This window comes from Ceratotherium simum, chromosome 10 (assembly GCF_057802395.1).
Source record: "Ceratotherium simum simum isolate JZ-2026a chromosome 10, ASM5780239v1, whole genome shotgun sequence".
NCBI classification, from domain to species: Eukaryota; Metazoa; Chordata; class Mammalia; order Perissodactyla; family Rhinocerotidae; genus Ceratotherium; species Ceratotherium simum.
In genome coordinates this window covers 43,076-67,383 of record NC_141909.1, presented here as the reverse complement: position 1 = coordinate 67,383, position 24,308 = coordinate 43,076, and the positions used below count along the sequence as shown (strand labels likewise).

At 42.5% G+C, this 24,308-nt stretch overlaps 1 protein-coding gene across 1 annotated transcript; it reads right to left on the bottom strand.

Moving 5' to 3' along the window:
* Nucleotides 1-76: 76 nt before the first annotated feature.
* LOC147916044 (F-box only protein 36-like) lies at nucleotides 77-24,308 on the bottom strand. The gene is given in 6 exon segments (XM_087435774.1): nucleotides 77-432; nucleotides 9,484-9,662; nucleotides 14,551-14,602; nucleotides 14,605-14,646; nucleotides 15,670-15,785; nucleotides 23,847-24,308. Coding segments are annotated over 6 exon segments (687 nt in total). The 5' UTR covers nucleotides 23,980-24,308; the 3' UTR covers nucleotides 77-267.

The following is a 24,308-nucleotide window of genomic DNA, read 5'->3' as shown; positions in this document are numbered from 1 at the left end:
AGATTAAAGTGAGTTAAGTAGGTATTTGATCTATTTGATCTGTATTAATAGATTAATAGAAAAAGAAAAAGGAAAATGAGAGAAAAAAGTTTATTTTCAGAACAATATTCAGAGTCAAGATTCTTTTTAAAACAAATTATCCCACTTACATCCACTGGATAGTTGCTTCAACTCAGTCTCAGCTGTAGGCAAGGTCTAGTGGTAGCAATTGTTATATGAAAATTCCGTTTAAATCCTTTTTTTTTTTTTTGGTCACTTCACTTAAGTTTAGAAAAATACCGTCTGTCTTCTCTGTCTGAGCTTCTTCTGTTGGGCTGCATTTTGGTGGAAAGCTAGCAGCTTCTTATAAATGGCTATCCCTATCTTTGTATCAAAAGCGTGTTTCTCTGGTAAAGTTCTGAATTTCTCCCAGGAGTCTTCACTGTTACACGTCTAGAAGAAAAATAATTATATAAATAACTTTGTATCACAGAAGAGATAAAGGATGTCTTGATCAATTTAAATGCAAGCAGTCTACCCCATGGAAGGAATGGCATTTTTCAATGATAATAGCATTTTTAGTAGGATAATTTTAAATTATTATCATGGTAGAAAAATCAGTGTGCCAGGTTGAGAGAAGTGTGCCTACAGTGATGTGCAGTATGCCTACATGTGGTGCACAGCGTGTCTATAGTAACGCACAGTGTGCCTACGTGTGGCGCACAGTGTGCCTACAGTGCCTACAGTGTAGGCAGTGTAAGGCACTGCCTACAGTGCCTTACACACTCACGAAGTAGCCGTTGTGTACATCACTAGGCCCATACTTTTCTGAACCAAAAAACAGAACAATTGATTGAACTGAGGGTTATTGTACCACTCTGTGTTGTGAGGGCCAATGTAGCAGATGCTTTTGGACACCAAACTGTCAGAAACCATGATATTTGAAGTCAGGCCTTGCTATGCACTGAACTGTGTCCCCCAGAATTCGCATGTTGATGCCCTAATCCCCCAGTGTGGCTGTATTTGGAGTGAAGAAGTAAAGTTAAATGAGGTCATAAGGATGGAGCCCTGATCCGAGAGGATTAGTGTCCTTATAAGAGAAGACACCAGAGAGCTCACTTGCTCTCTCCACCACTGGAGGACACAGGCAGAAGGTGGCATCTGCAGGCCGGGAAGGGCCTCACGAGGAACTGAATAGGCCGGCACCTTGACCTTGGACTCCAGCCTCCAGAACTGTGAGAAACAAATGTCTAAGCTGCCCAGTCTGTGGAGTTTTGCTGTGGCAGCCTGAGCGGACTGAGATGAGCCTGTCCCAGGAGACCCGATGACTGAGAGGGAACACAGTGTCAGGAAGGAGCCAGGGGTGGTGGTCTGTAGCAATGGCTCCTCTCTCCTGGACCTTCAGCCTCTTCCCCTCTTGGATCATTTCTGTCAGCATTCAAACAAGACTTGGTAGTTCCTGTTATAAAGAAAATTTCTCGGGCGAAATTGCCATATCTATCAAAAAATAAAATGGAAATACCCTTACACCCAGCATTTGAACTCCTGACACTACATCCTACAGGTGTACCTGCACAGATACATAGAGTAACACACCAGACTGTGCCTATGCCCTGCTGTAACAGAGGAAAGATGAAAACAACCCAAATGTTCATGAGGTGGTGGTGGGGGGTGCTAATTGATGGTTCCACAATGTGGGGTGCTGAAGTTAAAACATCCACAATGTAGGCTACGCTTAGAAGTGCAGAATGTGCTTTAAATGGTTTATAGACACATTGGATGTTTGTATTTGCACAGAAAATGTCTGGAAAGATGTGCACCGATTACCAACAGTGTACAGTGGCCAATCATAGAGATAACACGGGAAAAGTAGAGCGTTTACATTGTGTTACACATTTTGAAACTTATCTTTTGAAAGCTCCTAGTTATTGCACTTTCTCTCTACTTCCTGCTGTGCTGCTTGCAGTGGATTTTTCACACAGCCCCTTCACTTCTCCACTGAGACTGCCCTTCCAATTCTCTGTGGTCTTCACGTCACATGGCCCTCTGACCACTCAGCAGTATCCAATGTGGACATTCCTCGGTCCCACTTACTGCCCCCCAGTGAGTTGATACATTCCGTGGCTTTAAATACCACCCTGTGCCAACATCTCCCAAATTATGTTCTCAGCGCCAGTTTATCTTTTGACCTCTGGATGCATATGCCCACCTGTCCATTCAACCACTGTTCCTTGGATATCTTCCAGGCAGCGGAAGACTGAACCCTTGATGTGTCCCACGGGAGCACCGCACGTCCACTCTCCCCATCATTGTCCGCTTCTGCACCTCTTCCTACCCCTCCTCTCCCTGCATCCCGTCCTGCTCTTCTGCAACCACACAATGTTGATGTGTGCCACGGGCTAGAAGCCCCACATGACCCACCCTCCCCGAGTCTCCAGCCATCTGTGCTCTGACCACGCTTGCCATTCCGATGCAGGAGAGCGCCCTCTCCTTCCACAGACCAGTCACAGGTCGTGCTCTGCAGTGAGCACCTTTATCCTTGGGTTTGCATGTCACTTCTTCAGAGAGGTCTTCCTTTGTCCCCAGTTTAAGTTGAGCACCCCCATAACAGCTGTACTTGTTTATTTTATGGAGACCTTGGATTTATCACCTGGCTCACCCATTGGACAGTAACTCCATGAAGGCAGGGACTGGGGTGTTTACTACCACGTGTGCCCAGCAGATCGGTGGAACTCAGTAAATATTTGTTGAATGAATACTTGAATGAGTAAAAAGACACAGTACCTAATGCAGCACCTTACTGGTTTTTTTTTTTTTTTTAATTTTATTTATTTTTCCCCCAAAGCCCCAGTAGATAGTTGTATGTCACAGTTGCACATCCTTCCAGTTGCTGCATGTGGGACGCGGCCCCAGCATGGCCAGAGAAGCGGTGCGCCGGCGCGCGCCCATGATCCGAACCTGGGCCACCAGCAGTGGAGCGCGTGCACTCAACCGCTAAGCCACGGGGCCGGCCCTGCACCTTACTGGTTCTTAAATAAGAAAATTTATCTTTAAGCCAATATTTATCTTGCAAATAACAAATTGTTTTGTGACTAGAATTTCTGACTAGCTAAATATTTTTAGTTATGTATTTTGGTCTACAAACCATCTAAACCTCATAGTGAAATATCTTTAAAAATACTCAAGCTTTTAGGAAAAATACCGACAGGGAATATACCAGAATTGAATAGCAATGAAAGGTAGGATTAAGATGATTTTTTAGTTCTTTCTAATTTTTAAATGATTATGTACAAAAAATAGATTTTCATTACTTTTCTTGCCAAATGGAGTCAAAATTTATTATTACCAAATATGTACAAATGCCTGAAATAATAAGTCTAAAATGAGGAATTTGCAGGGCTGGTCCAGTGGCGCAAGTGGTTAAGTGCATGTGCTCTGCTCTGGCGACCCGGGATTCGCCAGTTTGGATCCTGGATGTGCACCAATGCACCGCTTGGCAAGCCATGCTGTGGCGGCGTCCCATATAAAGTGGAGGAAGTTGGTCACGGATGTTAGCCCAAGGCCAGTCTTCCTCAGCAAGAAAAGAGGAGGATTGGCAGATGTTAGCACAGGGCTGATCTTCCTCACAAAATAAACAAATTAAAATAAATAAAATAAAATAAGATAAAAAGTAAAATAAAATAAAAATAAAATAAAATAATAGGGCTGGCCCTGTGGCTTAGCGGTTAAGTGCGTGCGCTCCGCTGCTGGTGGCCCGGGTTCGGATCCCGGGCGCACACCGACGCACCGCTTCTCTGGTCATGCTGAGGCCGTGTCCCACGTACAGCAACTAGAAGGATGTGCAACTATGACATACAACTATCTACTGGGGCTTTGGGGGGAAAAATAAATAAATAAAATTTTTAAAAATTCTAAAAAAAAAAAATAAAATAATAAAATAAAATATAAGGAATTTGAAAACAAATTCTTTCCCCAGGGACCTGTTAATCTGCTGAGGTTCCCGTTGAAGAACACTGTCGAAATCTGCACTTAGGAACTCCTGTACAATTTCTTTCTCTGTTTTTGGTGTTTGCTTAAGGTAAAGTATGAGTGGGAACAACATTAGTATAGCACTGTTGTTAACCTTCTCTTTGGTACCTGTCTGTTGTTAACATCATTTACCTCGAAGGGCAGCATGATGGATTTCCTCTGCTGTGACAGCTTTGCCTGTGGCCCTCGCTGACCTTACATTGTAAATGACCACCTTATCATTTTCTACTTGTGCTGCTTTTTCCTTTTGAGTGCTAACTTAACCAGTTTCTAGGGTCATAGGTAAAAAGTGTTTTATTATTGCCCAAATCCAATGTTTGTCATTATGTGAAGTTAAGATTTTTTATTTCATTTATTTATTTATTTTTTCCAAGGTCACACAGCAAGAAGCATCAGAGCCAAGATCTGAACCCAGACTGTCTGGCTTTTTTTTTTTTTTGGTGGTGGTCTATCTTTTATTTTTTATTTTGTTATTATTTTTTGTGTGTGAAGATTAGCCCTGAGCTAACATCCGTTGCAAATTCTCCTCTTTTTGCTGAGGAAGATTGGCCCTGGGCTAACATCTGTGCCCATCTTCCTCTACTTTATATGTGGGATGCTGCCACAGCATGGCTTGATGAGTGGTGTGTAGGTCTGCGCCCGGGATCCGAACCCGTGAACCCCAGGCAGCTGAAGCGGAGCGCGCAAACTTAACCACTATGCCACCAGGCCGGCCCCCTCTTTTTTAATTTTTTTATTGTGGTAACATTGGTTTATAACATTATATAGATATCAGGTGTACATCATTATATTTCAATTTCTGTGTAGATTACATCATGTTCACTACCTGAAGACTAATTACAATCCATCACCACACACATGTGCCTAATTATCCCTTTCTCCCTCCTCCCTCCCCCCTTCCCCTCTGGTAACCGCCAATCCAATCTCTGTCTCTATGTGTTTGTTTGTTGTTGTTTTTATCTTCTACTTATGAGTGAGATCATATGGTATTTGACTTTCTCCTTCTGAGTTATTTTGCTTAGCATAATACCCTCAAGGTCCATCCACGTTGTCAGAAATGGCCAGATTTCATTGTTTATGGCTGAGTAGTGTTCCACTGTGTATATATACCATATCTTCTTTATCCATTTGTCCCTTGATGGGCACCTAGGTTGCTTCCAAGTCTTGGCTATTGTGAATAATGCTGCAATGAACATAGGGGTGCATGTATCTTTATGCACTCATGTTTTCATGTTCTTTGGATAAATAGCTAGCTGGATCTTATGGTAGTTCTATTCTTAATTTTTTGAGGAATCTCTATACTGTTTTCCTTGGTGGCTGTACCAGTTTGCACTCCCACTAGCAGTAAATGAGAGTTCCCTTCTCTCCACATTCTCTCCAACACTTGTTTCCTGTCTTGTTAATTATAGCCATTCTGACGGGAGTGAAGTGATATCTCATTGTAGTTTTGATGTGCATTTCCCTGATAGTGATGTTGAACACCTTTTCATGTGCCTGTTGGCCATCTGTATATCTTCTTTGGAAAATTGTTCAGATCTTTTGCCTATTTTTTAATTGTGTTGTTAGTTTTTTTGTTGTTGAGATGTATGAGTTCTTTATGTATTTTGGATATATGGTTTGCATACATCTTCTCCCAATTGTTAGGTTGTCTTTTCGTTTTGTCAATGGTTTCCTTTGCTGTGTAGAAGCTTTTTAGTTTGATATAGTCCCATTTATTTTTTCTACTGTTTCCATTGCCCTGTCAGACATGGTACTTGAAAATATGCTGCTAAGACTGATGTCGAAGAGCGTACTGCCTATATTTTCTTCTAGAACTTTCATGGTTTCAGGTCTTACATTCAAGTCTTTAATCCATTTTGAGTTAATTTTTGTGTATGGTGTAAGATAATGGTCCACTTTCATTGTTTTGCATTTGGCTGTCCGCTTTTCCCACTACTGTTTACTGAGGAGACTTTTCTTTCTCCACTGTATGTTCTTAGCTCCTTTGTCAAAAATTAGCTGTCGGTAGATGTGTGGGTTTATTTCTGGGCTCTTGATTCTGTTCTGTTGATCTCTGTGTCTGTTTTTATGCCAGTACCATGCTGTTTTGTTTACTATAGCTTTGTAGTATATTTTGAAATCCAGGAGTGTGATACCTCCAGCTTTGTTCTTTTTTCTCAGGATTCCTTTGGCTATTCAGGATCTTTTGTTGTTCCACATAAATTTTAGGATTCTTTGTTCTATTTCTGTGAAAAATGTCGTTGGAACCTTGATAGGGATTGCATTGAATCTGTAGATTGCTTTAGGAAGTATGGACATTTTAACTATGTTAATTCTTCCAATCCAAGAGCATGGAATATCTTTCCATTTCTTTGTATCTTCTTCAGTTTCTTTCAACCATGTTTTATAGTTACACTTTTTCAGTGTACAGATCTTTCACCTCTTTGGTTAAGTTTATTCCTAGGTATTTTATTCTTTTCATTGCAATTGCAAATGGGATGGTATTCTTAATTTCTCTTTCTGCTACTTCATTGTTAGCATATAGAAATGCGATTGATTTTTGTATGTTGACTTTGTATCCTGCAACTTTACTGTATTCATTTATTATTTCTATAAGTTTTTTGGTGGATTCTGTAGGGTTTTCTATATATAAAATCATGTCATCTGCAAATAGTGACAGTTTCACTTCTTCCTCTCCAATTTGGATCCCTTTTATTTCATTTTCTTGCCTGATTGCTCTGGCTAGGACTTCCAATACTGTGTTAAATAAGAGTGGTGAAAGTGGGCATCCTTGTCTGGTTCCTGTTCTTAGAGGGATAGCTTTCAGATTTTCACCATTGAAAATGATATTAGCTGTGGGTTTGTCATATATGGCCTTTATTATGTTGAGGTACTTTCCTTCTATACCCATTTTATTGAGATTTTTTATCATAAATGGATGCTGTATCTTGTCAAATGCTTTCTCTAGATCTATTGAGATGATCATGTGATTTTTATTCTACATTTTGTTAATTGGTGTATCATGATTGATTTGTGGATGTTGAACCATCCCTGCATTCCAGGAATAAATCCCACTTGATTATGGTGTATGATCTTTTTAATGTATTGTTGTATTCGATTTGCTAGTATTTTGTTGAGGATTTTTGCATCAATGTTCATCAGTGATATTGGCCTGTAATTTCCTTTTTTTTGTGTTGTCCTCGTCTGGTTTTGGTATCAGGGTAATGTTGGCCTCGTAGAATGAGTTAGGAAGCTTCCCTTCCTCTTCAGTTTTTTGGAAGAGTTCGAGAAGGATAGGTATTAAGTCTTCTTTGAATGTTTGGTTTTCACCAGGGAAGCCATCTGGTCCTGGACTTTTATTTTTTGGGAGGTTTCTGATTACTGTTTCTATCTCCTTACTGGTGATTGGTCTATTCAAATTCTCTATTTCTTCTTGATTCAGTTTTGGAAAGTTGTGTGATTCTAAGAATTTATCCATTTCTTCTGGATTATCCAATTTGTTGGCATATAACTTTTTGTAGTATTCTCTTATAATCTTTTGTATTTCTGAGGTGTCTGTTGTAATTTCTCCTCTTTCATTTCTGATTTTATTTATTTGAGCCTTCTCTTTTTCTTGGTGAGTCTAGCTAAAGGTTTGTCAGTTTTGTTTATCTTTTCAAAGAACTAGCTCTTAGTGTCATTGATTTTTTCTCTGGTATTTTTTAGTCTCTATTTCATTTATTTCTACTCTGACTTTCATTATTTCCTTCCTTCTACTGATTTTGGGCTTTGTTTGTTCTTTTTCCAATTCCTTTAGGTGTACTGTTAGATTGTTTATTTGAGATTTTTCTTGTTTGTTGAGGTAGGCCTGTATTGCTATAAACTTCCCTCTTAGAACCACTTTTGCTATATCCTATAAATTTTGGCATGTCATATTTTCATTTTCATTTGTCTCCAGGTATTTTTTTATTTCTCCTTTGATTTCTTTGTTGACCCAATTGTTGTTCAGTAGCATTTTGTTTAATCTCCACATATTTGTGGCTTTTCCAATTTTCTTCCTGTAGTTGATTTTGAGTTTCATACCATTGTGGTTAGAAAAGATGCTTGGTATTATTTCAGTCTTCTTAAATTTATTGAGACTTGTTTTGTGGCCTAATGTGTGATCTATCCTTGAGAATGTTCCATGTGCATTTGAAAAGAATGTGTATTCTGCAGTTTTTGGATGTAATGTTCTATATATATCTACTAAGTCCATCTGGTCTAGTGTATCATTTAAGGCCAATGTTTCCTTATTGATCTTCTGTTTGGATGATCTATGCATTGGTGTAAGTGGAGTGTTAAAGTCCTCTACTATTATTATGTTGCTGTCTATTTCTCCTTTTATGTCTGTTAATAATTGCTTTATATATTTAGGTGCTCCTATGTTGGGTGCATAGATATTTACAAGTGTTATATTCTCTTGGATTGTTCCCTTTATCATTCTGTAGTTCTCCTCTTTGTTTCTTGTTACAATTTTTGTTTTAAAGTCTATTTTGTCAGATATAAGTATTGCTACCCCAGCTTTCTTTTCATTGCCATTTGCATGGAGTATCTCTTTCCATCCCTTCACTTTCAGTTTGTGAGTGTCTTTAGGTCTGAAGTATGTCTCTTGTCTGCAGCATATATGTGGGTCTTGTTTTTTTTATCCAACCAGCCACCCTATGCCTTTTGATTGGAGCATTTAGGCCATTGACATTTAAAGTAGCTATTGATAAGTATGTACTTGCTGCCATTTTGTTACTTTTTTTCTGGGTGTTGTAGTAGTTCTTCTCTGTTCCTTTCTTCTTCTCTTGCTCTCTTCCCTTGTGGTTTGATGGCTTTCTTTAGTATTATGTTTGGGTTTCTTTCTCTTAATGTTTTGTATTTATTATACGTTTCAGGTTTGTATATCAACCTCATGGTTGATATACAATGCTAAAGTCCCTTTAGCATTTCTTATAAGATTGGTTTCTTGGTGATAAACTCATGGTTGATATACAATAACCTACATATATAGCAATCTATATTGAGTTGATGGTCTCTTTAATTTGACTTCTTTCTAAAAGGTCTACTCTTTTACTCTCCTCCTCCCACATTTTATGTTTGTGATATCATAGCTAACCTCTTTTTTTGTGTGTATCTGTTATCCTCCTATCATGGAAATAGATAATTTTAGTACTTTTGTCTTTTGACCTTCATATTAGCTTCATATGTGGTTAATCTGCTACTTTTACTGTATTTTTGCCTTTACCAGTGATTTTATTGCTTTTTTCTTTTTATAGTTTACTTATTCCTATTTGTGGTCTTCTCATTCCCACTTAAATAAGTCCCTTTAGCATTTCTTATAAGACTGGTTTCTTGGTGATAAACTCCTTGAATTTTTGCTTGTCTGGGAAACTCTTTCTCTCTCCTTTCATTCTGAAAGTTAAGATTTTTTAAATTGTTCCCTTTCTCTTTGAAATTCTGTGTAATATTTGCGAGTAAAAAATATTTTAAGGCCTTACTTTTTGGAATTTTTTTGTGGGTTTTTGACTGCTGCCTGATGTTGTCCAAATCAAGAAAAGAGAAAATCTGTAGGGTTATGTTATCAGGCATGGGAACTAAAAAATAAGATTTTCCCTGACACAGATTCAAAGAATAATCCAATACTTGTTTCCCAAACACTTTCTGCATCTGCCCTAAATAGCAGCGAGAGAGAGAGAGCAGGTTATGACAGGCCGACTCACTCCCACCCACTCTCAAAAAAAGTCACTTGATTTAAAAGCACCTAAGCTTCTTCACATAGGGCATAGCCTACCTTTATAACAAAGCCACATTCCCACTGCAAAGGTGAGCAACGTTAAGAAATCCTAGCTTGTTATGAAGTTCTTTACATTTTGCTCTTTGAAGACAGTTACTATCACCTTTGGACATGTGTTCATTCGTACATCCAGTCATCACCCAATGCCTGTGTGTGGCAGACTTTTCTAGCATTGGGCCCACGGTGTTGAGCACAGCAGACCAGTCCCTGCCTCACACGCTTACACAGGGCTCACACTCTTCCTTTCACATAAAAGGAACTGAAACCCCTAAAAGGTCTTGGTCTTCCTCAAATCCTCCAAGTCATAAATGGCAGAACCGGGCCCTCTAAGTCAGGAATTCCTGGGCCGGCCCCGTGGCTCAGCAGTTAGGTGCGCACGCTCCGCTGCTGGCAGCCCGGGTTTGGATCCTGGGCGCGCGCTGACGCACTGCTTCTCCGGCCTTGCCGGGGCCACGTCCCACATACAGCAACTAGAAGGATGTGCAGCTATGACATACAAATATCTACTGGAGCTTTGGGGGAAAAATAAATAAGTAAAATTAAAAAAATAAAATAAAAAATAAATCAGGAATTCCTAACCCGAAATCCGTGTTGGGTGCCGTTGTGACATTGTTGTTCTTGTGGTCGTCCACGGGTTCCCTGAATTAGTATCACGATGTTATGAATAAGCATATCATACATTTTTCTATGGAATGGTCTACATTAGCTTTCATCAGATCCTCAAAGGAATAACTTTTAAAAAGGTAAAATTTTTATACATTAGGCTGTCAGTAATCCAGCACTAAGTTGTTTGTACAACCTTAATGCCATAAACATAAAATGGAGTGATTGAGTATTATGGGCAAAACCTATTGCCTAAAGTAACAGACACTTAATATGTATTCTCTCTCTGCTGCCGAGCAGGAGAGTTATCACTGTTACCTTCTTTCTTCCGAACAGAACCCACCTCCCTTCCTACAGCCCAACCCCTCCCCCCTCCAGCCCACCCCTTCCCCCCTGCAGCCCACTCTCCCTTCTGCAGCCCACCTCCCCTCCTGCAGCCCACCCTCTCTCCCTTGTAGCCCACCTCCTCCTCCTGCAGTCCCTGCCCCCCCTGCAGCCCACTCCTCCACCATAGTCCATGTGGCTTAGACTGGGTCTCATCAGTGTCACCCCCAAGACACAAGCCAGTCTGCTCCTAGCATGTGCCTAGTGGCTGTCACTGGTCAAGTGGTGGACACATGACTTTATACATCCAATGAGATCGCAAGGCAAACTTACCCTTTCCTCCTGTATGTGACCAAGGAGGCCCAAGAGGAGTCGGCTTTTGAATGGAGCTGAAATGCGTGTGTGGAATGCAGAGGTGGAAAGACCCTGGGCTTCTGCTGGATCAGCTCACCCTGAAGCCCCCCTCCTTGTGGACTGCTGTTAGTTGAGAAGGGGGGGTGTCCTTCTTTAAGCAGTTTGAGTTACTGTGTCTGCTACTTTCAGTCAAATCTGATGGTGACTGACAGGTTTTGTTTTAACGTATGAGAAAGCTTCAACTTGAGGAAAACCGCTACTTGCACCACAATAGTGATGCTCAAAATGTGACTCCCCAGGACAGCAGCAGCTCCTGGGGTGCTTGTTGGAAATGCACATTCTTGGAGCCGGCCCTGGGGCATAATGGTTGAGTTCGATGTGCTCTGCTTTGGCGGCCTGGGTTTGCAGGTTCAGATCCCAGGCACAGACCTACACCACTCATCAGCTATGCTGTGGCAGCAACCCACATACAAAGTAGAGGAAGATTGGCACAGATGTTAGCTCAGGGCTAATTTTCCTCACCACCACCAACAACAAGAAGAAAGAAATGCCCATTCTCAAGCCCCCCTCAGAGCTGCTGTTATTCTGGGTCCAGCCTCATCCTCCAGGTGATTCTGATGCCTCTAGAGACCGCTTCACTCCATCATGCTGCCTGTGAGACCAGGAGGCCGCACAAGTGTACAACCACGGCCTCCATTCTCAACATAACCACAAAGAAACACTCCAAAGCCTCGAGGTTCTAATTTAGAACTGACTGATAGGTTGTAATGTGATAAAACTGTGGTTCCTCTTGCAACTTTTGGTAATTAAACAAGAAATAGTTACAAAAATTCTAAGTCGTCCAAGTTTCCTGGAACCTGTCATCTCCACTTAATACACATTTCGATAAATCTCTTGTGCTGCTTCTAAGAGGTAAATTACAGGTTCTACCCTCTAAGGAGTAAGGGGCAGCATTGCCTCTTCATCCCTCCACCCCCGCCCCAGACACAAACCTCACTTGCCAAGTGCACCCTGCACCAGAGTCCACCCATCGTTCGTTCAGTCCGAGCGCACTGTCTGGGCATGTGCCTCGTGCCAGGGGCTGAAGCTGCATGCTCAGGGTACAAAACACGAGACTTTGCTGACCGTGGGCTGTCTGGCAGGAAATCCACACAAGTGGATGGACAATTACAATTCACTGGGATAAGGGCTGAAATAGGGTGTGGACAGGAGACATGGATATTGTTTATCAGATCCCTCACTCTGATGAGGGATCCCTCATCCCTCACTCCTGGCAACAGGAGGCCAGAGCTCAACCAGTGAGGAGATCCTGCCCATGACCTTGACTAGCAAGTGATGCAGAGGGGTGGTGACAATTGGGGGCCATTCACAGTGGTACCAGTGTGCAGTGGTGGTGACAATGGTGCCCGCAGTGTGACAACGGTGATTCCATGGGGTCTAGTGGGCACTTCCTGCCCGCTACCCTCCCTCTGTTGGTTCTGAGCCTCATCTCTTTCTCCAGCTTCCAGGTGATTCTCTGAGCTACTCGAGAGCCTTCCAGTGATTTCCCTTTTCTGCTTAAGTAAGTAAGTCAGCGAGGATTGGTTTCTGTTGCTTAAAATCAAGAATGCCAAAGGGAAACTGATAAACAGGGAGGGGCTTAGAGGCAACAGCAGCACAAGGAAATGTGGGGGAATAAGCTGCGCTGCCCTGAGTAAAAATCCTATTAATATTCAGGAAGGAGAATCCGGCAGCCCACAGCCTATAGTGGAAAATGGCTAATTACCTGTGGTCACCTGAAATAAACTGTCCATTATGGGGTCAGGTTTGGGGAAACTACATTGCCACTGTCATACAACAGTGTAAACAGCAAAAGGAATTCAAGGTCGTCGGGTAGAGCAGCAGTTTCTAAGAGCACTGAACTTGAAAAAAATCGGCAAACAAAATCAGCCTACATTATTAAAACATAAGCATTGGGAATTGCTATGGAGGTGCTGAAATGATTTATGTCCTATAGTCATAAGGTTGAAACAGCCAAAAATGTGTGAAAGCTGGCCCAATAATCCAGAAAGAATGGGACTCTATGTATCAGTATGGAGGTATTTAAGAGGATTCAACAGACTTAGAACATACCCCAACCCCACTGGTCTCCACGCCATTCCCTCCCCAAGGAAGCCGATTTTCTGATGCTCCCCCCCCCCCACTGCCGTTTCCAGACCTGAAGGAGCCAACAACAAAGTGGACGCTGCGAGGATGCGGCTTCTACACCAAAGAACACAGCACTTCACTAATTCATGTCAGCAAAAATGAGGGGAACAAAGGTAGGGCTGGATTCTGAGTGTAGGAACTGAAGAAACTAAAGAAGGAAACAATTACTAGGCTGGGATAAACTGATGGATAGTGTGGTGGTTTAAACATCAGACAGGTTCTAGCTATTTCCTCGACTGGTGCATAGCAGCCTAAACTCAGTGGTGGCCAAGTGAGGTTGAGATGCCAAGAATTCTCATCAGAACTCAGAAGTTCTGGGGCTGGTAATGCTGGAATAAACTGATTATGTGCAACCCACCCTCTTCCTCCTAACTATGGCCCCCAAGGGCCCAATAACACTCTCTTCTCCAAAACTTTGAAAATACACTGGTGAGGAAACACCAGTGTCTTTGAAAACACTTCAGTGACTGCAATTAAAGTGGGCTCTGCGGTAGACGGGAAAACGATGCCTATGTCTCAATCTCCGGAACCTGTGAATGTCACAGGGAAAAAAAGAAAGGATCTTTGCAGATGTGATTAATTAAGGATCTCGAGATGGAGAGAGCCTCCTGGAATGTCCAGGTGAGCTCTAAATTCAATCACGTGTCCTTATAAGAGAGAGGCAGGGAAAGATTTTACACAGACACGCAGAGGAGAAGGTGCCGTGGACATGGAGCAGGAGAGAGGTTGGAAGATGTGGCTTTGAAGATTGGGGAGATGCTGTCACAAGGAGTGCCAACAGCCACCAGAAGCTGGAGGAGGCAGGGGACAGATTCTCCCCCAGAGCCCCTGGTGGCCTTGCTGACACCGATTTCAGGCTTCTGACCTCCCGAACTGTAAGAGAATAAATTTCTGTTCAAGCCACTAAACTTGTGGTAATTTGTTACAGCAGCCACAGGAAACTAATACAGGCTCCCTGACTTAAATGAAAAGGGGAAAATCAAGGAGTTTAGAGCCAAAGCTGGGAAGGTGACCGTAACAGGCAGAAGGGCTGGTGGAGTAATCAGAATGGCCCTGGCCCAGGTAAGTCTGGGTAACTGATGACGGAGCGCCCAGCTGAAATGGATGAACCACTAGGTTCCTGCTTGATTTGCACAGTTAAGACCGATCTCAGATCCTGTGAATGCACGCCTGGCTTGAGCACATGAAAGAGAGCCATGATCATTCATCCAGTTTCTAGACTAGAATAAGCTCACCGACCCAGAGATCCTTGACTATCCAGAAAGACAGCTACACGTGAAGAACTTGTAAGAACTTACAAGTTTTTTCTTTGCCTTTTCTTCCTGTAGGCATTTACCTCAGATTGGCAAAAATCCACAGGCTTGACACTGTACTCCATTGGCCAGGCTGTGCCTGTCGGAAAGATGCAGGGGGAGCTTGCCATAGGACCTGAGTTCACGGACGTTGTGTAAGCAACTATGGAGTTGACTGTCTCAAGCAGAGGACACGAGGGACCTGCGTGGGTGTCACCAGTGGGGGCCAATTCAGGGTGGCACTGCTGTGACCTGGATAATCTGAGATGATCTGTGCCTCGGGAACATCTGACACTTCCTTGGTGCTCCCTCCTTCCCTCTTTCTCTGTGTCCAACACGCATGCTGCCTCCACCTCCACCTCTTTGTGCCTTTGTTGCCTAATGATCTGGCCATCCCCGCCATCCCCACAGGGGATGCCTCCACATGCATGAGCTTGTTCGAGGTGCAGCATCTCGGGCCCCATCCAGACCTCCTGACCCCACAAGGCTCCCAGCTCCACCTGCACCTGAGGGTGTGAGCAGGCTGCTCTGAACCACAGTCTTCCTTCCCACTGCCCCAAGTGCCTGGGTCTTCCTGGGAAACTCACTCTTCATTCTGGGCTCAACTCAGTGTCCATTCGCTCCTCATAGCACTGGTCATTCCATTACCACTCTTCTCTGCCTCTGAGCACCACAGACGCAGGCTGCTTCATTCATTTCATATCCCAGAGCCTAAAGCTGTTCCTGACACACAGGAGGCACTTAAAAGTGCCTATTGGATGGACAAATCTCTGCACTCTTCATTGGTTCCACTCACGCAACACTGCCTGGACAGAACCAGAAGGGCGCTGACCATGTGGCCCGTGGAGGACCCTGGTGGCCACCAGACAGGAGGCTCCATGGGCTGCACTGCCCTCTGCCCTGGGCTACGAACTATGGACAGCCTGGGGGAGTTCAGGCAAGCGGGGTAGCCCCTGGGCTCCCTCCTGGCTCCCAGCCAGGACACTGGTGCTGGGAATGAGGGCTTTCCTTAAAGAGGAGGAAGAAGCAGCCATGGGTCCCTGGGCTGCCCTTAGCCCTCCCTCCATTGCAGCCCCATATCTGCCGTTCTGCTTCTTCTTCAGCAGGAGGTTCGCGTGGGGTTCCCTCCTCTCTTGGGAGGGTGGTTTCTTGTTGTAGGTGGACAGAAACCATCTGTGACTTCCAGGGCACCTGCCCACAGAAGCAAACACACATAGTCTGGAGGCCAGAGAGAAAGAGTTCTTGAACCAAGTCCAGAAATTGGTGCGGCGAGCGAGGACTCGCACAAAAACTCAGTAGTTGATAGAAATTTCAGTGCAATATTTCTAAAACTCTAAATTAATGCCAAAAAATCAGTGATGAGCAAAATATCATCATTTTAAATAAAGACAGGATCTGGCCAACTCCTTTGTCCAGTCCGTGAGTGCTGACGTGCTGCGGTCCTGAGGCTCCAGCTGGGGACGGGCTTGTCTGAGGTGGATCAGTCATCTCTGTTGGAATCTTTCATTGGGATTTCCTAGTAAGCAAAGCTGCTGAGCTCTACCAGGCCAATGGAAACAGTCTGCATCTACCAAAACCTAAGTGACACTTTATAAGCTGTCTGATTTTCTCACTGTCTCCAGTCCCAACAGGACTGGCTGATAAACAATGTGTAGGGTTTGTGTGCACCAGAAAAGCACAAGACACGGCAGAGGAATTGGGCAAGACTTGCCCCAGTTTGAAACTGGTCAAGTTTGACATGTGGCCAACTGTCGTTTCCTCAAAAAGTAGTCCTCAAACTTTTGCTCCTGTGTCTCTTAAAGGAATTTTCATATTTCAATTTCACATAATGTTATCTTAATGAGGATAAAATTCCCTGCAATAAAAATATGCATATGAATTAAAATTTTGGATTTCCTATCATAAGGTCCTAAGTATTAAAAATGTCTTTATTACAATAAATAGATAATTAACCAAAGTGAATATTAAAATATAGGCATACCTCAGAGATATGGCAAGTTCTGTTCCAGACCACCTCAATAAAGCAAATATTGCAATAAAGCGAGTCAGGTGAAGTTTTTGGTTTCCCAGTGCATATAAAAGTATGTGTACACTATACTGTAGTCTATTAAGTGTGCAATAGTGTTTTGTCTAAAAAAATGTACATATCTTAATTAAAAAATACTGCTACAAAATGCTAACCATCATCTGAGCCTTCAGTGAGCTGTAATCTTTTTGCTGGTGAAGGGTCTTGCCTCGGTGTTGATGGCTGCTGACTGATCAGGGTGGTGGTTGCTGAAGGTTGGGGTGGCTGTGGCAATTCTCTTAAAATAAGATAACAATCAAGTTTGCAGCATTGATTGATTCTTCCTTTCATGAACAATTTCTCTGTAGCATGTGATGCTGTTTGATAGCATTTTACCCACAGTAGAACTTTTCAAAATTGCAGTCAATCCTCTCAAACCCTGCTGCTGCTTCATCAACTAAATTTATGTAATGTTCAAAATACTTTGCTGTCATTTCAACAATCTTCACAGCATCCTTACGAGGAGTAGATTCCATCTCAAGATACCACTTTCTTTGCTCATCCATAAGAAGCAACTCCTCATCCATTAAAGTTTTATCATGAGATTGCAGCAATTCAATCACATCTTCAGGCTCCACTTCTAATTCTAGTTCTCTTGATATTTCTACCACATCTGCAGTTACTTCCTCCACTGAAGTCTGGAACCCCTCAAAGTCATCCATGATGGTTGGAATCAACTTCTTCCAAACTCCTTTTAATGTTGATACTTTTGACCTCTTCCCATGAATCATGAATGTTCTCAATGGCATCTAGAATGGTGAACCCTTTCCAGAGGTTTACAGTTTACTTTGCCCAGATCCATCAGAGGAAACTCTATCTATAGCAGCTATAGCTTTATGAAATGTATTTCTTAAATAATAAGACTTGAAAGTTGAAATTACTCCTTGATCCATAGGCTACAGAATGGATGTTGTGCTAGCAGGCATGAAAACAACATTAATCTCTCTCTTTTTTTTTTTTTTGTGAGGAGGACTAGCCCTGAGCTAACATCTAATGCCAATCCCCCCCTTTTTCTTGAGGAAGAGCAGCCCTGAGTAACATCCGTGCGCATCTTCCTCTACTTTATATGGGATACCGCCAAAACATGGCTTAACAAGCTATGCGTCAGTTCATGCCTGGGATCCAAACCTGTGAACCCCGGGCCACCGCAGTAGAGCGCGCGCACTCAACCGCTTGCACCACCGGGCCGGCCCCCAACATTAATCTCTTTGCACATCTCCATCAGGACTCTTGGGTGATCACATGCATTGTCAGTGAACAGTAATATTTTGAAAGCAATCTTTTGTTCTAAGCAGTAAGTCTCAACAGTGGGCTTAAAATATTCAGTAAACTATGTTGTAGACAGAGGTACTATAATCCAGGCTTTGTTTTTCCATTTATAGAGCACAGGCAGAGTAGATTTACCATAATTCTCAAGGACCCTAGGATTTTTGGAATGGTAAATGAGTATTGGCTTCAACTTAAAGTCACCAGCTGCAGTGACCCCTAACAAGAGAGTCAGCCTGTCCTTGGAAGCTTTGAAGCCAGGCATTGTCTTCTCTCTAGCTATGAAAGTCCTAGATGGCATCTTCTTCCAATATAAGACTGTTTTATCTACATTGAAAATCTGTCATTTAGTGGAGCCACTTTCATTAATTGTCTTAGCTAGATCTTCTGGAGAACTTGCTGCAGCTTCTGCATCAGCACTGGCTTCTTCATCTTGCACTTTTATGTTATGGAGATGGTTTCTTTCCTTAAACCTCATGAACCAACTTCTGCTAGCTTCAAACTTTTCTTCTGCAACTTCCTCACCTCTCTCAGCCTCCAAAGAATTGAAGAGAGTTGGGGCCTTGCTCTGGATTAGGCTTTGGTTTAAGAGACTGTTGTGGCTGGTTTGATCTTCTATCCAGACCACCAAAACTTCCTCCATATCAGCAATAAGGCTGTATTGCTTTCTTATCATTCGTGTGTTCACTGGAGTAGAATTTTTAACCTCCTTCAAGAACTTTTCCTGAAATTCACCACTTGGCTGTTTAGCGCAAGGGGCCTAGCTTTTGGCCTATCTCTGCTTTCGACATGCCTTCCTCACTAAGCTTAATCGTTTCTAATTTTCAATTTAAAGTGAGAGACGTACTACTCTTCCTTTCACTTGAACACTTAGAGACCATTGTAGGGTTATCAATTGGCCTAATTTCAATATTGTTGTGTCTCAGGGAACAGGGAGGCCTCAGGAGAGGGAGAGAGATGGGAGAACAGCTGGTTGATGGAGCAGTCGGAACACATACAACATTTATTAAGTTCACCGTCTTATATGGGCGCAGTTCATTGGCACCCCAAAATAATTACAATAGTAACATTAAAGATCACTGATCACAGACCACCATAACAGACATAATAAATGAAAAAGTTTGAAATATTGTGAGAATTACCAAAATGTGACACAGAGACCTGAAGTGAGCAAATGCTGTTGGAAAAATGGTGCTGATAGACTTGCTTGATGCAGGATTGCCACAAACCTTCAATTTGTAAGAAACGCAGTATATGCAAAGCACAATAAAACAGAGGTATGCCTGTAGTTGCTATATAAACTGCTATAGCCTGAATGTTTGTGTCCTCCCCAAATTCATATGTTGAAACCTAGTCCCCAGCAAGATAGTATTTGGAGGTGGGGCCTTTGGGAGGTGATTAGGTCATGAGGGTGGAGTCTCCCTGAATGGGATTAGGACCTTTAGAGAAGAGACCCCAGAGAGCTCCCTCACCCATTCTGCCTTGTGAGGACACAGCGAGAAGACGGCTTGTCTATGAACCAGCCCCTTGATCTTGGACTTCCAGCTTCCAGAACTGTGAGAAATAAATTTCTGTTGTTTATAGCCACCCAGTCTATGGTAGTTTGCTACAGCAGCCTGAGCTGACTAAGATATGAACATAAAAATTATAATGGTTAGAAAAACCCCTCCTTGAATTAAGAACAGCGGGATAACTTTTGAAGCTGGTGACAACCCCTTTTACTACTCTACTGCTGTGGATGTTTAAAATTTTCAATAATAAAGTGTTAAAAAGAAAATTCATCTCAGATAGATGGGGATTTTTTTCCAATTGGTTCATATACTTTTTACTAATAGAATAAGACAATGTTGGACAATTTTATTTCAATTTTTCAGTGTTATTAATCTAATTGCTGAGAAACCTTGTTGACACAGAAGGGAGTAGAGGAGTTTTATTATAGTAATACCACTTAATTCTTTAAGTTTCTTTCAAGTTACATGCAAAATGTTCATAGTTATCTAGAATCAAAAATTACTTTTAATGGTCTACCATCTGATAATTCTTTCAATTTTATTAAAACAAAGAATTAGAAACCATCTGACTTTTAAAAGGATTTGTTAGTCACTCGCTAGAATCATTCAGTTTCTCAGTTTTGGGGAAGTAGACATAAAAGGCTTTTCTAAAACTTATCAAATAACTATTAATTATACCTGCTACTCTTTCATTCTTGGAAGTAAACAGTTTAATCTGATTTACTCAAAAGGCCTTGTGAAAAAAAATCAAAGCAGTAATTTCAGTACATCTTTTCCAGTAGTCTTTTTATAGAGAGTTTGCTAAAGCCTTGGGTTGCAGATCTAATTAATCCAATTTATGGAAAATAGTCACCATGTAACCTTTGCCAATTAGTCCTTATTATCAAACCAATGAGTCAAATCATGCTTATTTTCTCAGAAAAGTATAACTTCCTTTTTCAATTCAAATAAATGTGAAATTTATGTCTCAAAATGAGGACTTATAAAAAAAATTAGGAACACATCTTGTAAGAGATTACTAAAGGCAGTAAAGTCAAGATTAAAATTATATAGAGCTGTTAAAAAAACAAAATTTGAAGATTTAATTGGCTTTATTAAACAAATCATGAATCAGGCAGCATCTCATCTAGCAAGCAGAGAGATACTCTGAAGAGTTACACAAAATGGAAGGTCTTTATAGGAAGGAGAGCAGGGCAAGGAAGTTATGAGCAAAAGAAAGGATTATTTTGGCCCAGGTCGCCTCTTTTGGGGGAAGGGACGGCAGGGGTTTTGCCATGCAGATTGCCTCTTCTTCCTCTGGGGTGGGGGGATGCCGTGGGCCCACGTGACAGAGTGTCTCAATAGTGCTGACCAGAAAGTTCCAGACTGGTTGGTTAAGATGACGTTTCTGGGAAGGTCAACGCCACAGTTAGGTCAGATATTAAATCTAGGTTTGGTGTCATGGGCTTTGGCAAAGCGAGGAATTTTGGGCCTGTGGTTTTTCTCTTTTATAGAGCTAATAGTCTGTTTCTTATTACCTAATTTAAAATAATGCAATATAATGTGTAGGTAAACCTATGAGTTATTGATGGAGCAAAGAGTGTGATAATTGGAGTTATATTTCTTCAGTAAATACGTGTACATGAGAATATCAAACTCTAGCATTGGGCTTTTAGGGATAATTAAATAAGATTTATTTAAAAACTCATAAATTCTTTAACTTTGTTTTATCCCACTACCAAACACAATATATGTATTTAATAAAATAGTAAAATAGATACTGCTAAAATCTATTCTCTCTGGCAACTAGCATATAAATTTATTTTTTAATCAATGTGAGGCAGAAATAATAAAATACTTAGTTGCATGAAGAATGACTGTAATTGGGAAATATACTTGATAAAAACAGGTTTTTACTATCTTAATGATTTCTGCACACCTTATCAGGAAGAAATCACATAAAATTTTACCCATGGGTTTTATAGGGTGTGTTTTGGAAACAGTCTCATTAACTAGTTTTCTTTAACTTAGCAAACCTGTTTCAGCCTGCCTTTACTAACTATATAAACTGCTGTTCCCCAGATTCTCCTGTGAACTAGCTCATTCGCTCATGCCACGCTCACGAGCGGATTAAACTGAAATATATTTATTCTGTTTTTAGCTTTCTGGAAATCATACCCACACCCTTAACTGTTTTCCTAAACCATCTCTTAAATCTTTTATTCCTATTGTGTCCTTGAATTCATCCTATGACGCAGGTGTTATTATCTCAGGTGTGTTAGAGATGAACAGTTTAATGTGCCAAAGACCAGAGTTCTTACCCCAGGTCTTGTTGTGCTAGATCACTGGGTCTTTCTGCCATCACTTACCCCCAAGCCTTAAATGCCATCCCTCTTCCAGCTTACTATTTAAAGGAATAATATAGGCACATTTAGACTCCTGAAAAATGAGAAACCTCTAATTAATTATTTGGATAGATACGTGCTGTCGTGATACTTTCTACTTGCCTTGAATTCTGTCCATAGTTAATCCTACCACTGTTTGGAGTGGGAGAGGCTGGTGAGGAGAGTGGAGGCTGCCATCTTCCCGCTGGGCCTGGAGCCCTGGACAGGCCAGCTCCTGCCTCTGTGCTTCTCTTCCAGTGAAGGAACACAGCTTCACAAGTGAAACATGGTTAGTAGTTTCACACTGGGAACAATCATGTGATCTTTTAACAGCAGCCTCCAGTTAGCCCTCGAGGAGACCACTTAGAGAGCCCAGAGGCCCTGAGCTCATCCTCCACTCTGCAGAGCTGGATGAAGACCAGGACTGGCTGGACTTGAGCTGCACCAAGATGATGAAAATTGCATTCACCAGAACTCCTCTCAGGGACAGAACTCCATGTGGTAGAAGGAATATTTGGAAGAAATTCTTGGTGGGGGTGGGGTTTCCCAGGGGGTCACTAAACTGCCTTCTGAGAGTTTGTTCTGAGATTAGAGCTGAATTGCTCAGGACAGCAGGAAGTGCCTGTGTTCTCCCCCACCTGGCACTCAGCCTCTTCTAAATGAATGTTGAGCAAATTTTAAGACTATCAGCTTAAAAGGGAAACTAACCCATTAACTGCATTCGGCACCTACATGGCTTAGTCTGGCTCCGTTTCAAGCCCCTTCCTTCCCTGAGTGTAGAGACCACAGTTTAAAGAACTGGAATCCTTGGGCCTCTTCTCTGCATTTAGATATTGTATTTTGTAACTAAAAATACGGTATGCGCTAGGACGCTCCTGTTTCATTACAAATGTGATTCACAGTGTGCACAGCCACTTTCTATCACTTTTTTCCTAACAGCTCCATGAAGTAGGTGTCATATCACCATTGCAAAGACAAAAAAACAGGCAGAGAGAGGTAAGATGCCCCGTTACTTGAAGGCAGTTCTCCTTCCCGCAGGGGGAGCGTCTCTCACTACAGCACAGGTGGACCGAGGGCCTAACAATCATGGTTTATAACCGTGGTTCTCAACCTTGGCTGTGTTTGGAAGCATGTGCCACTCTCACACCCAAAAGATCTCATGGGTCTGGGGTGGAGCCCAGGACCCAGTAGTTTTTAAAGCTCTCCAGGTGATTCTACTGTGCAGCCAGGTTGAAAACAACCCACAGGTAACACTACATTTATGGGAAAATGCTGGGTAGCAAAGAATGCCCCATCCTCTACTCATTCAACAGATGTTTGAGGAAGTACTATATTCCAGGAATAGGGCATGCAGGTCTCCGCCCTCAAAGAGGGGGAGACACTCCAACAAAAGTCAGTAACAACAGAGTACTAGGTGTCTGGGAGCCAGGGAAGGGGTGCCTTCCTAGCCCGAGAGGCAGGAAAGGCTTCCTGGATGAGGCAGTGCTGCCTGAGCTGAGTTTTAACCAGGACTTGAGGCCTTGCTTCTGGGGTGACAGAGGAAGGGTGCATGGGAAATCTTGCCCACTGGAGCTCCAACACCAGGTGGGAGTCCACCATGGATATTTTCAGGGAGGTTACAAGTTGGCTATTGATAACTCAGATGTTTGATAGAATGAAACCCCCAAAGGCCCTGACTCATTGCCAAGAGATAAGCCATAAAATCCTAAACTTTCAACTGTAACTGGTTTTCCCTACCAGTGGTCCAAGTCCTCGTTAGTATAATCCAATCAGAGCATGAAGAAACAACAGCATCTAATATTTATTAAGTACATTCAGTGTGCCAGGCACTTTACTGAGCGCTTTATGCCATAGAAACCTTACAAGGTCAGTCCTACAAGTCTACCCCATTTTGCGTGAGGATAATAGCTCGCCCAAGTTCACATTCACACATGCACACGCACACACATACTCAGTGAAGGAAGCAGGTTTAAGCGTAGGTTTGTCTGACTACACGGCCCAAGCCCTCAGCCTCTGTGCCTGTTATTCCCAGCATTGAGAGGAAGCATGTGCTCATTGAGCAATAAAGCTGTAACATCAAGAAGGCAGGTCCTTAGCTTTGCCAGGGCCTCACCTCAGTTTTGGTGATGGCCAGGTGGTAGAAGTGCTTGCTCCGAGAGGGAGCCTGACTTCTGATCTCACACCAAACGTCGGGCAGGAGAGAAGTCAACGTGCCTGACGTTGGGCACATAGATGCTTCTGCAGCTCCACAACCACAAACAGTACCCAAGGCCAGGCCGGTTTCTATGCTCACCGCTCCTGCTGTTTTTCACCAGCAAGAGCAGGTGACCGCCTGCTTGAAGCAAAGCGCCCTCTGACACCCTCACAGGAACAGACGAGACCATTGGGAAAGGCTTGGCGTTGCACTGTCACAATACATTGGCCATGCATAGAGGGACTCAGCTGGCCAGTGTCAGGTTCCTGATGGCCTCTCACTTGCATGTGTGTGAAAAGCCCATTCACTCCTATGTCAACCAGTGTTTACCAAGTGCCTGCTGGGCACTGTGTGAGCCCTGGGGA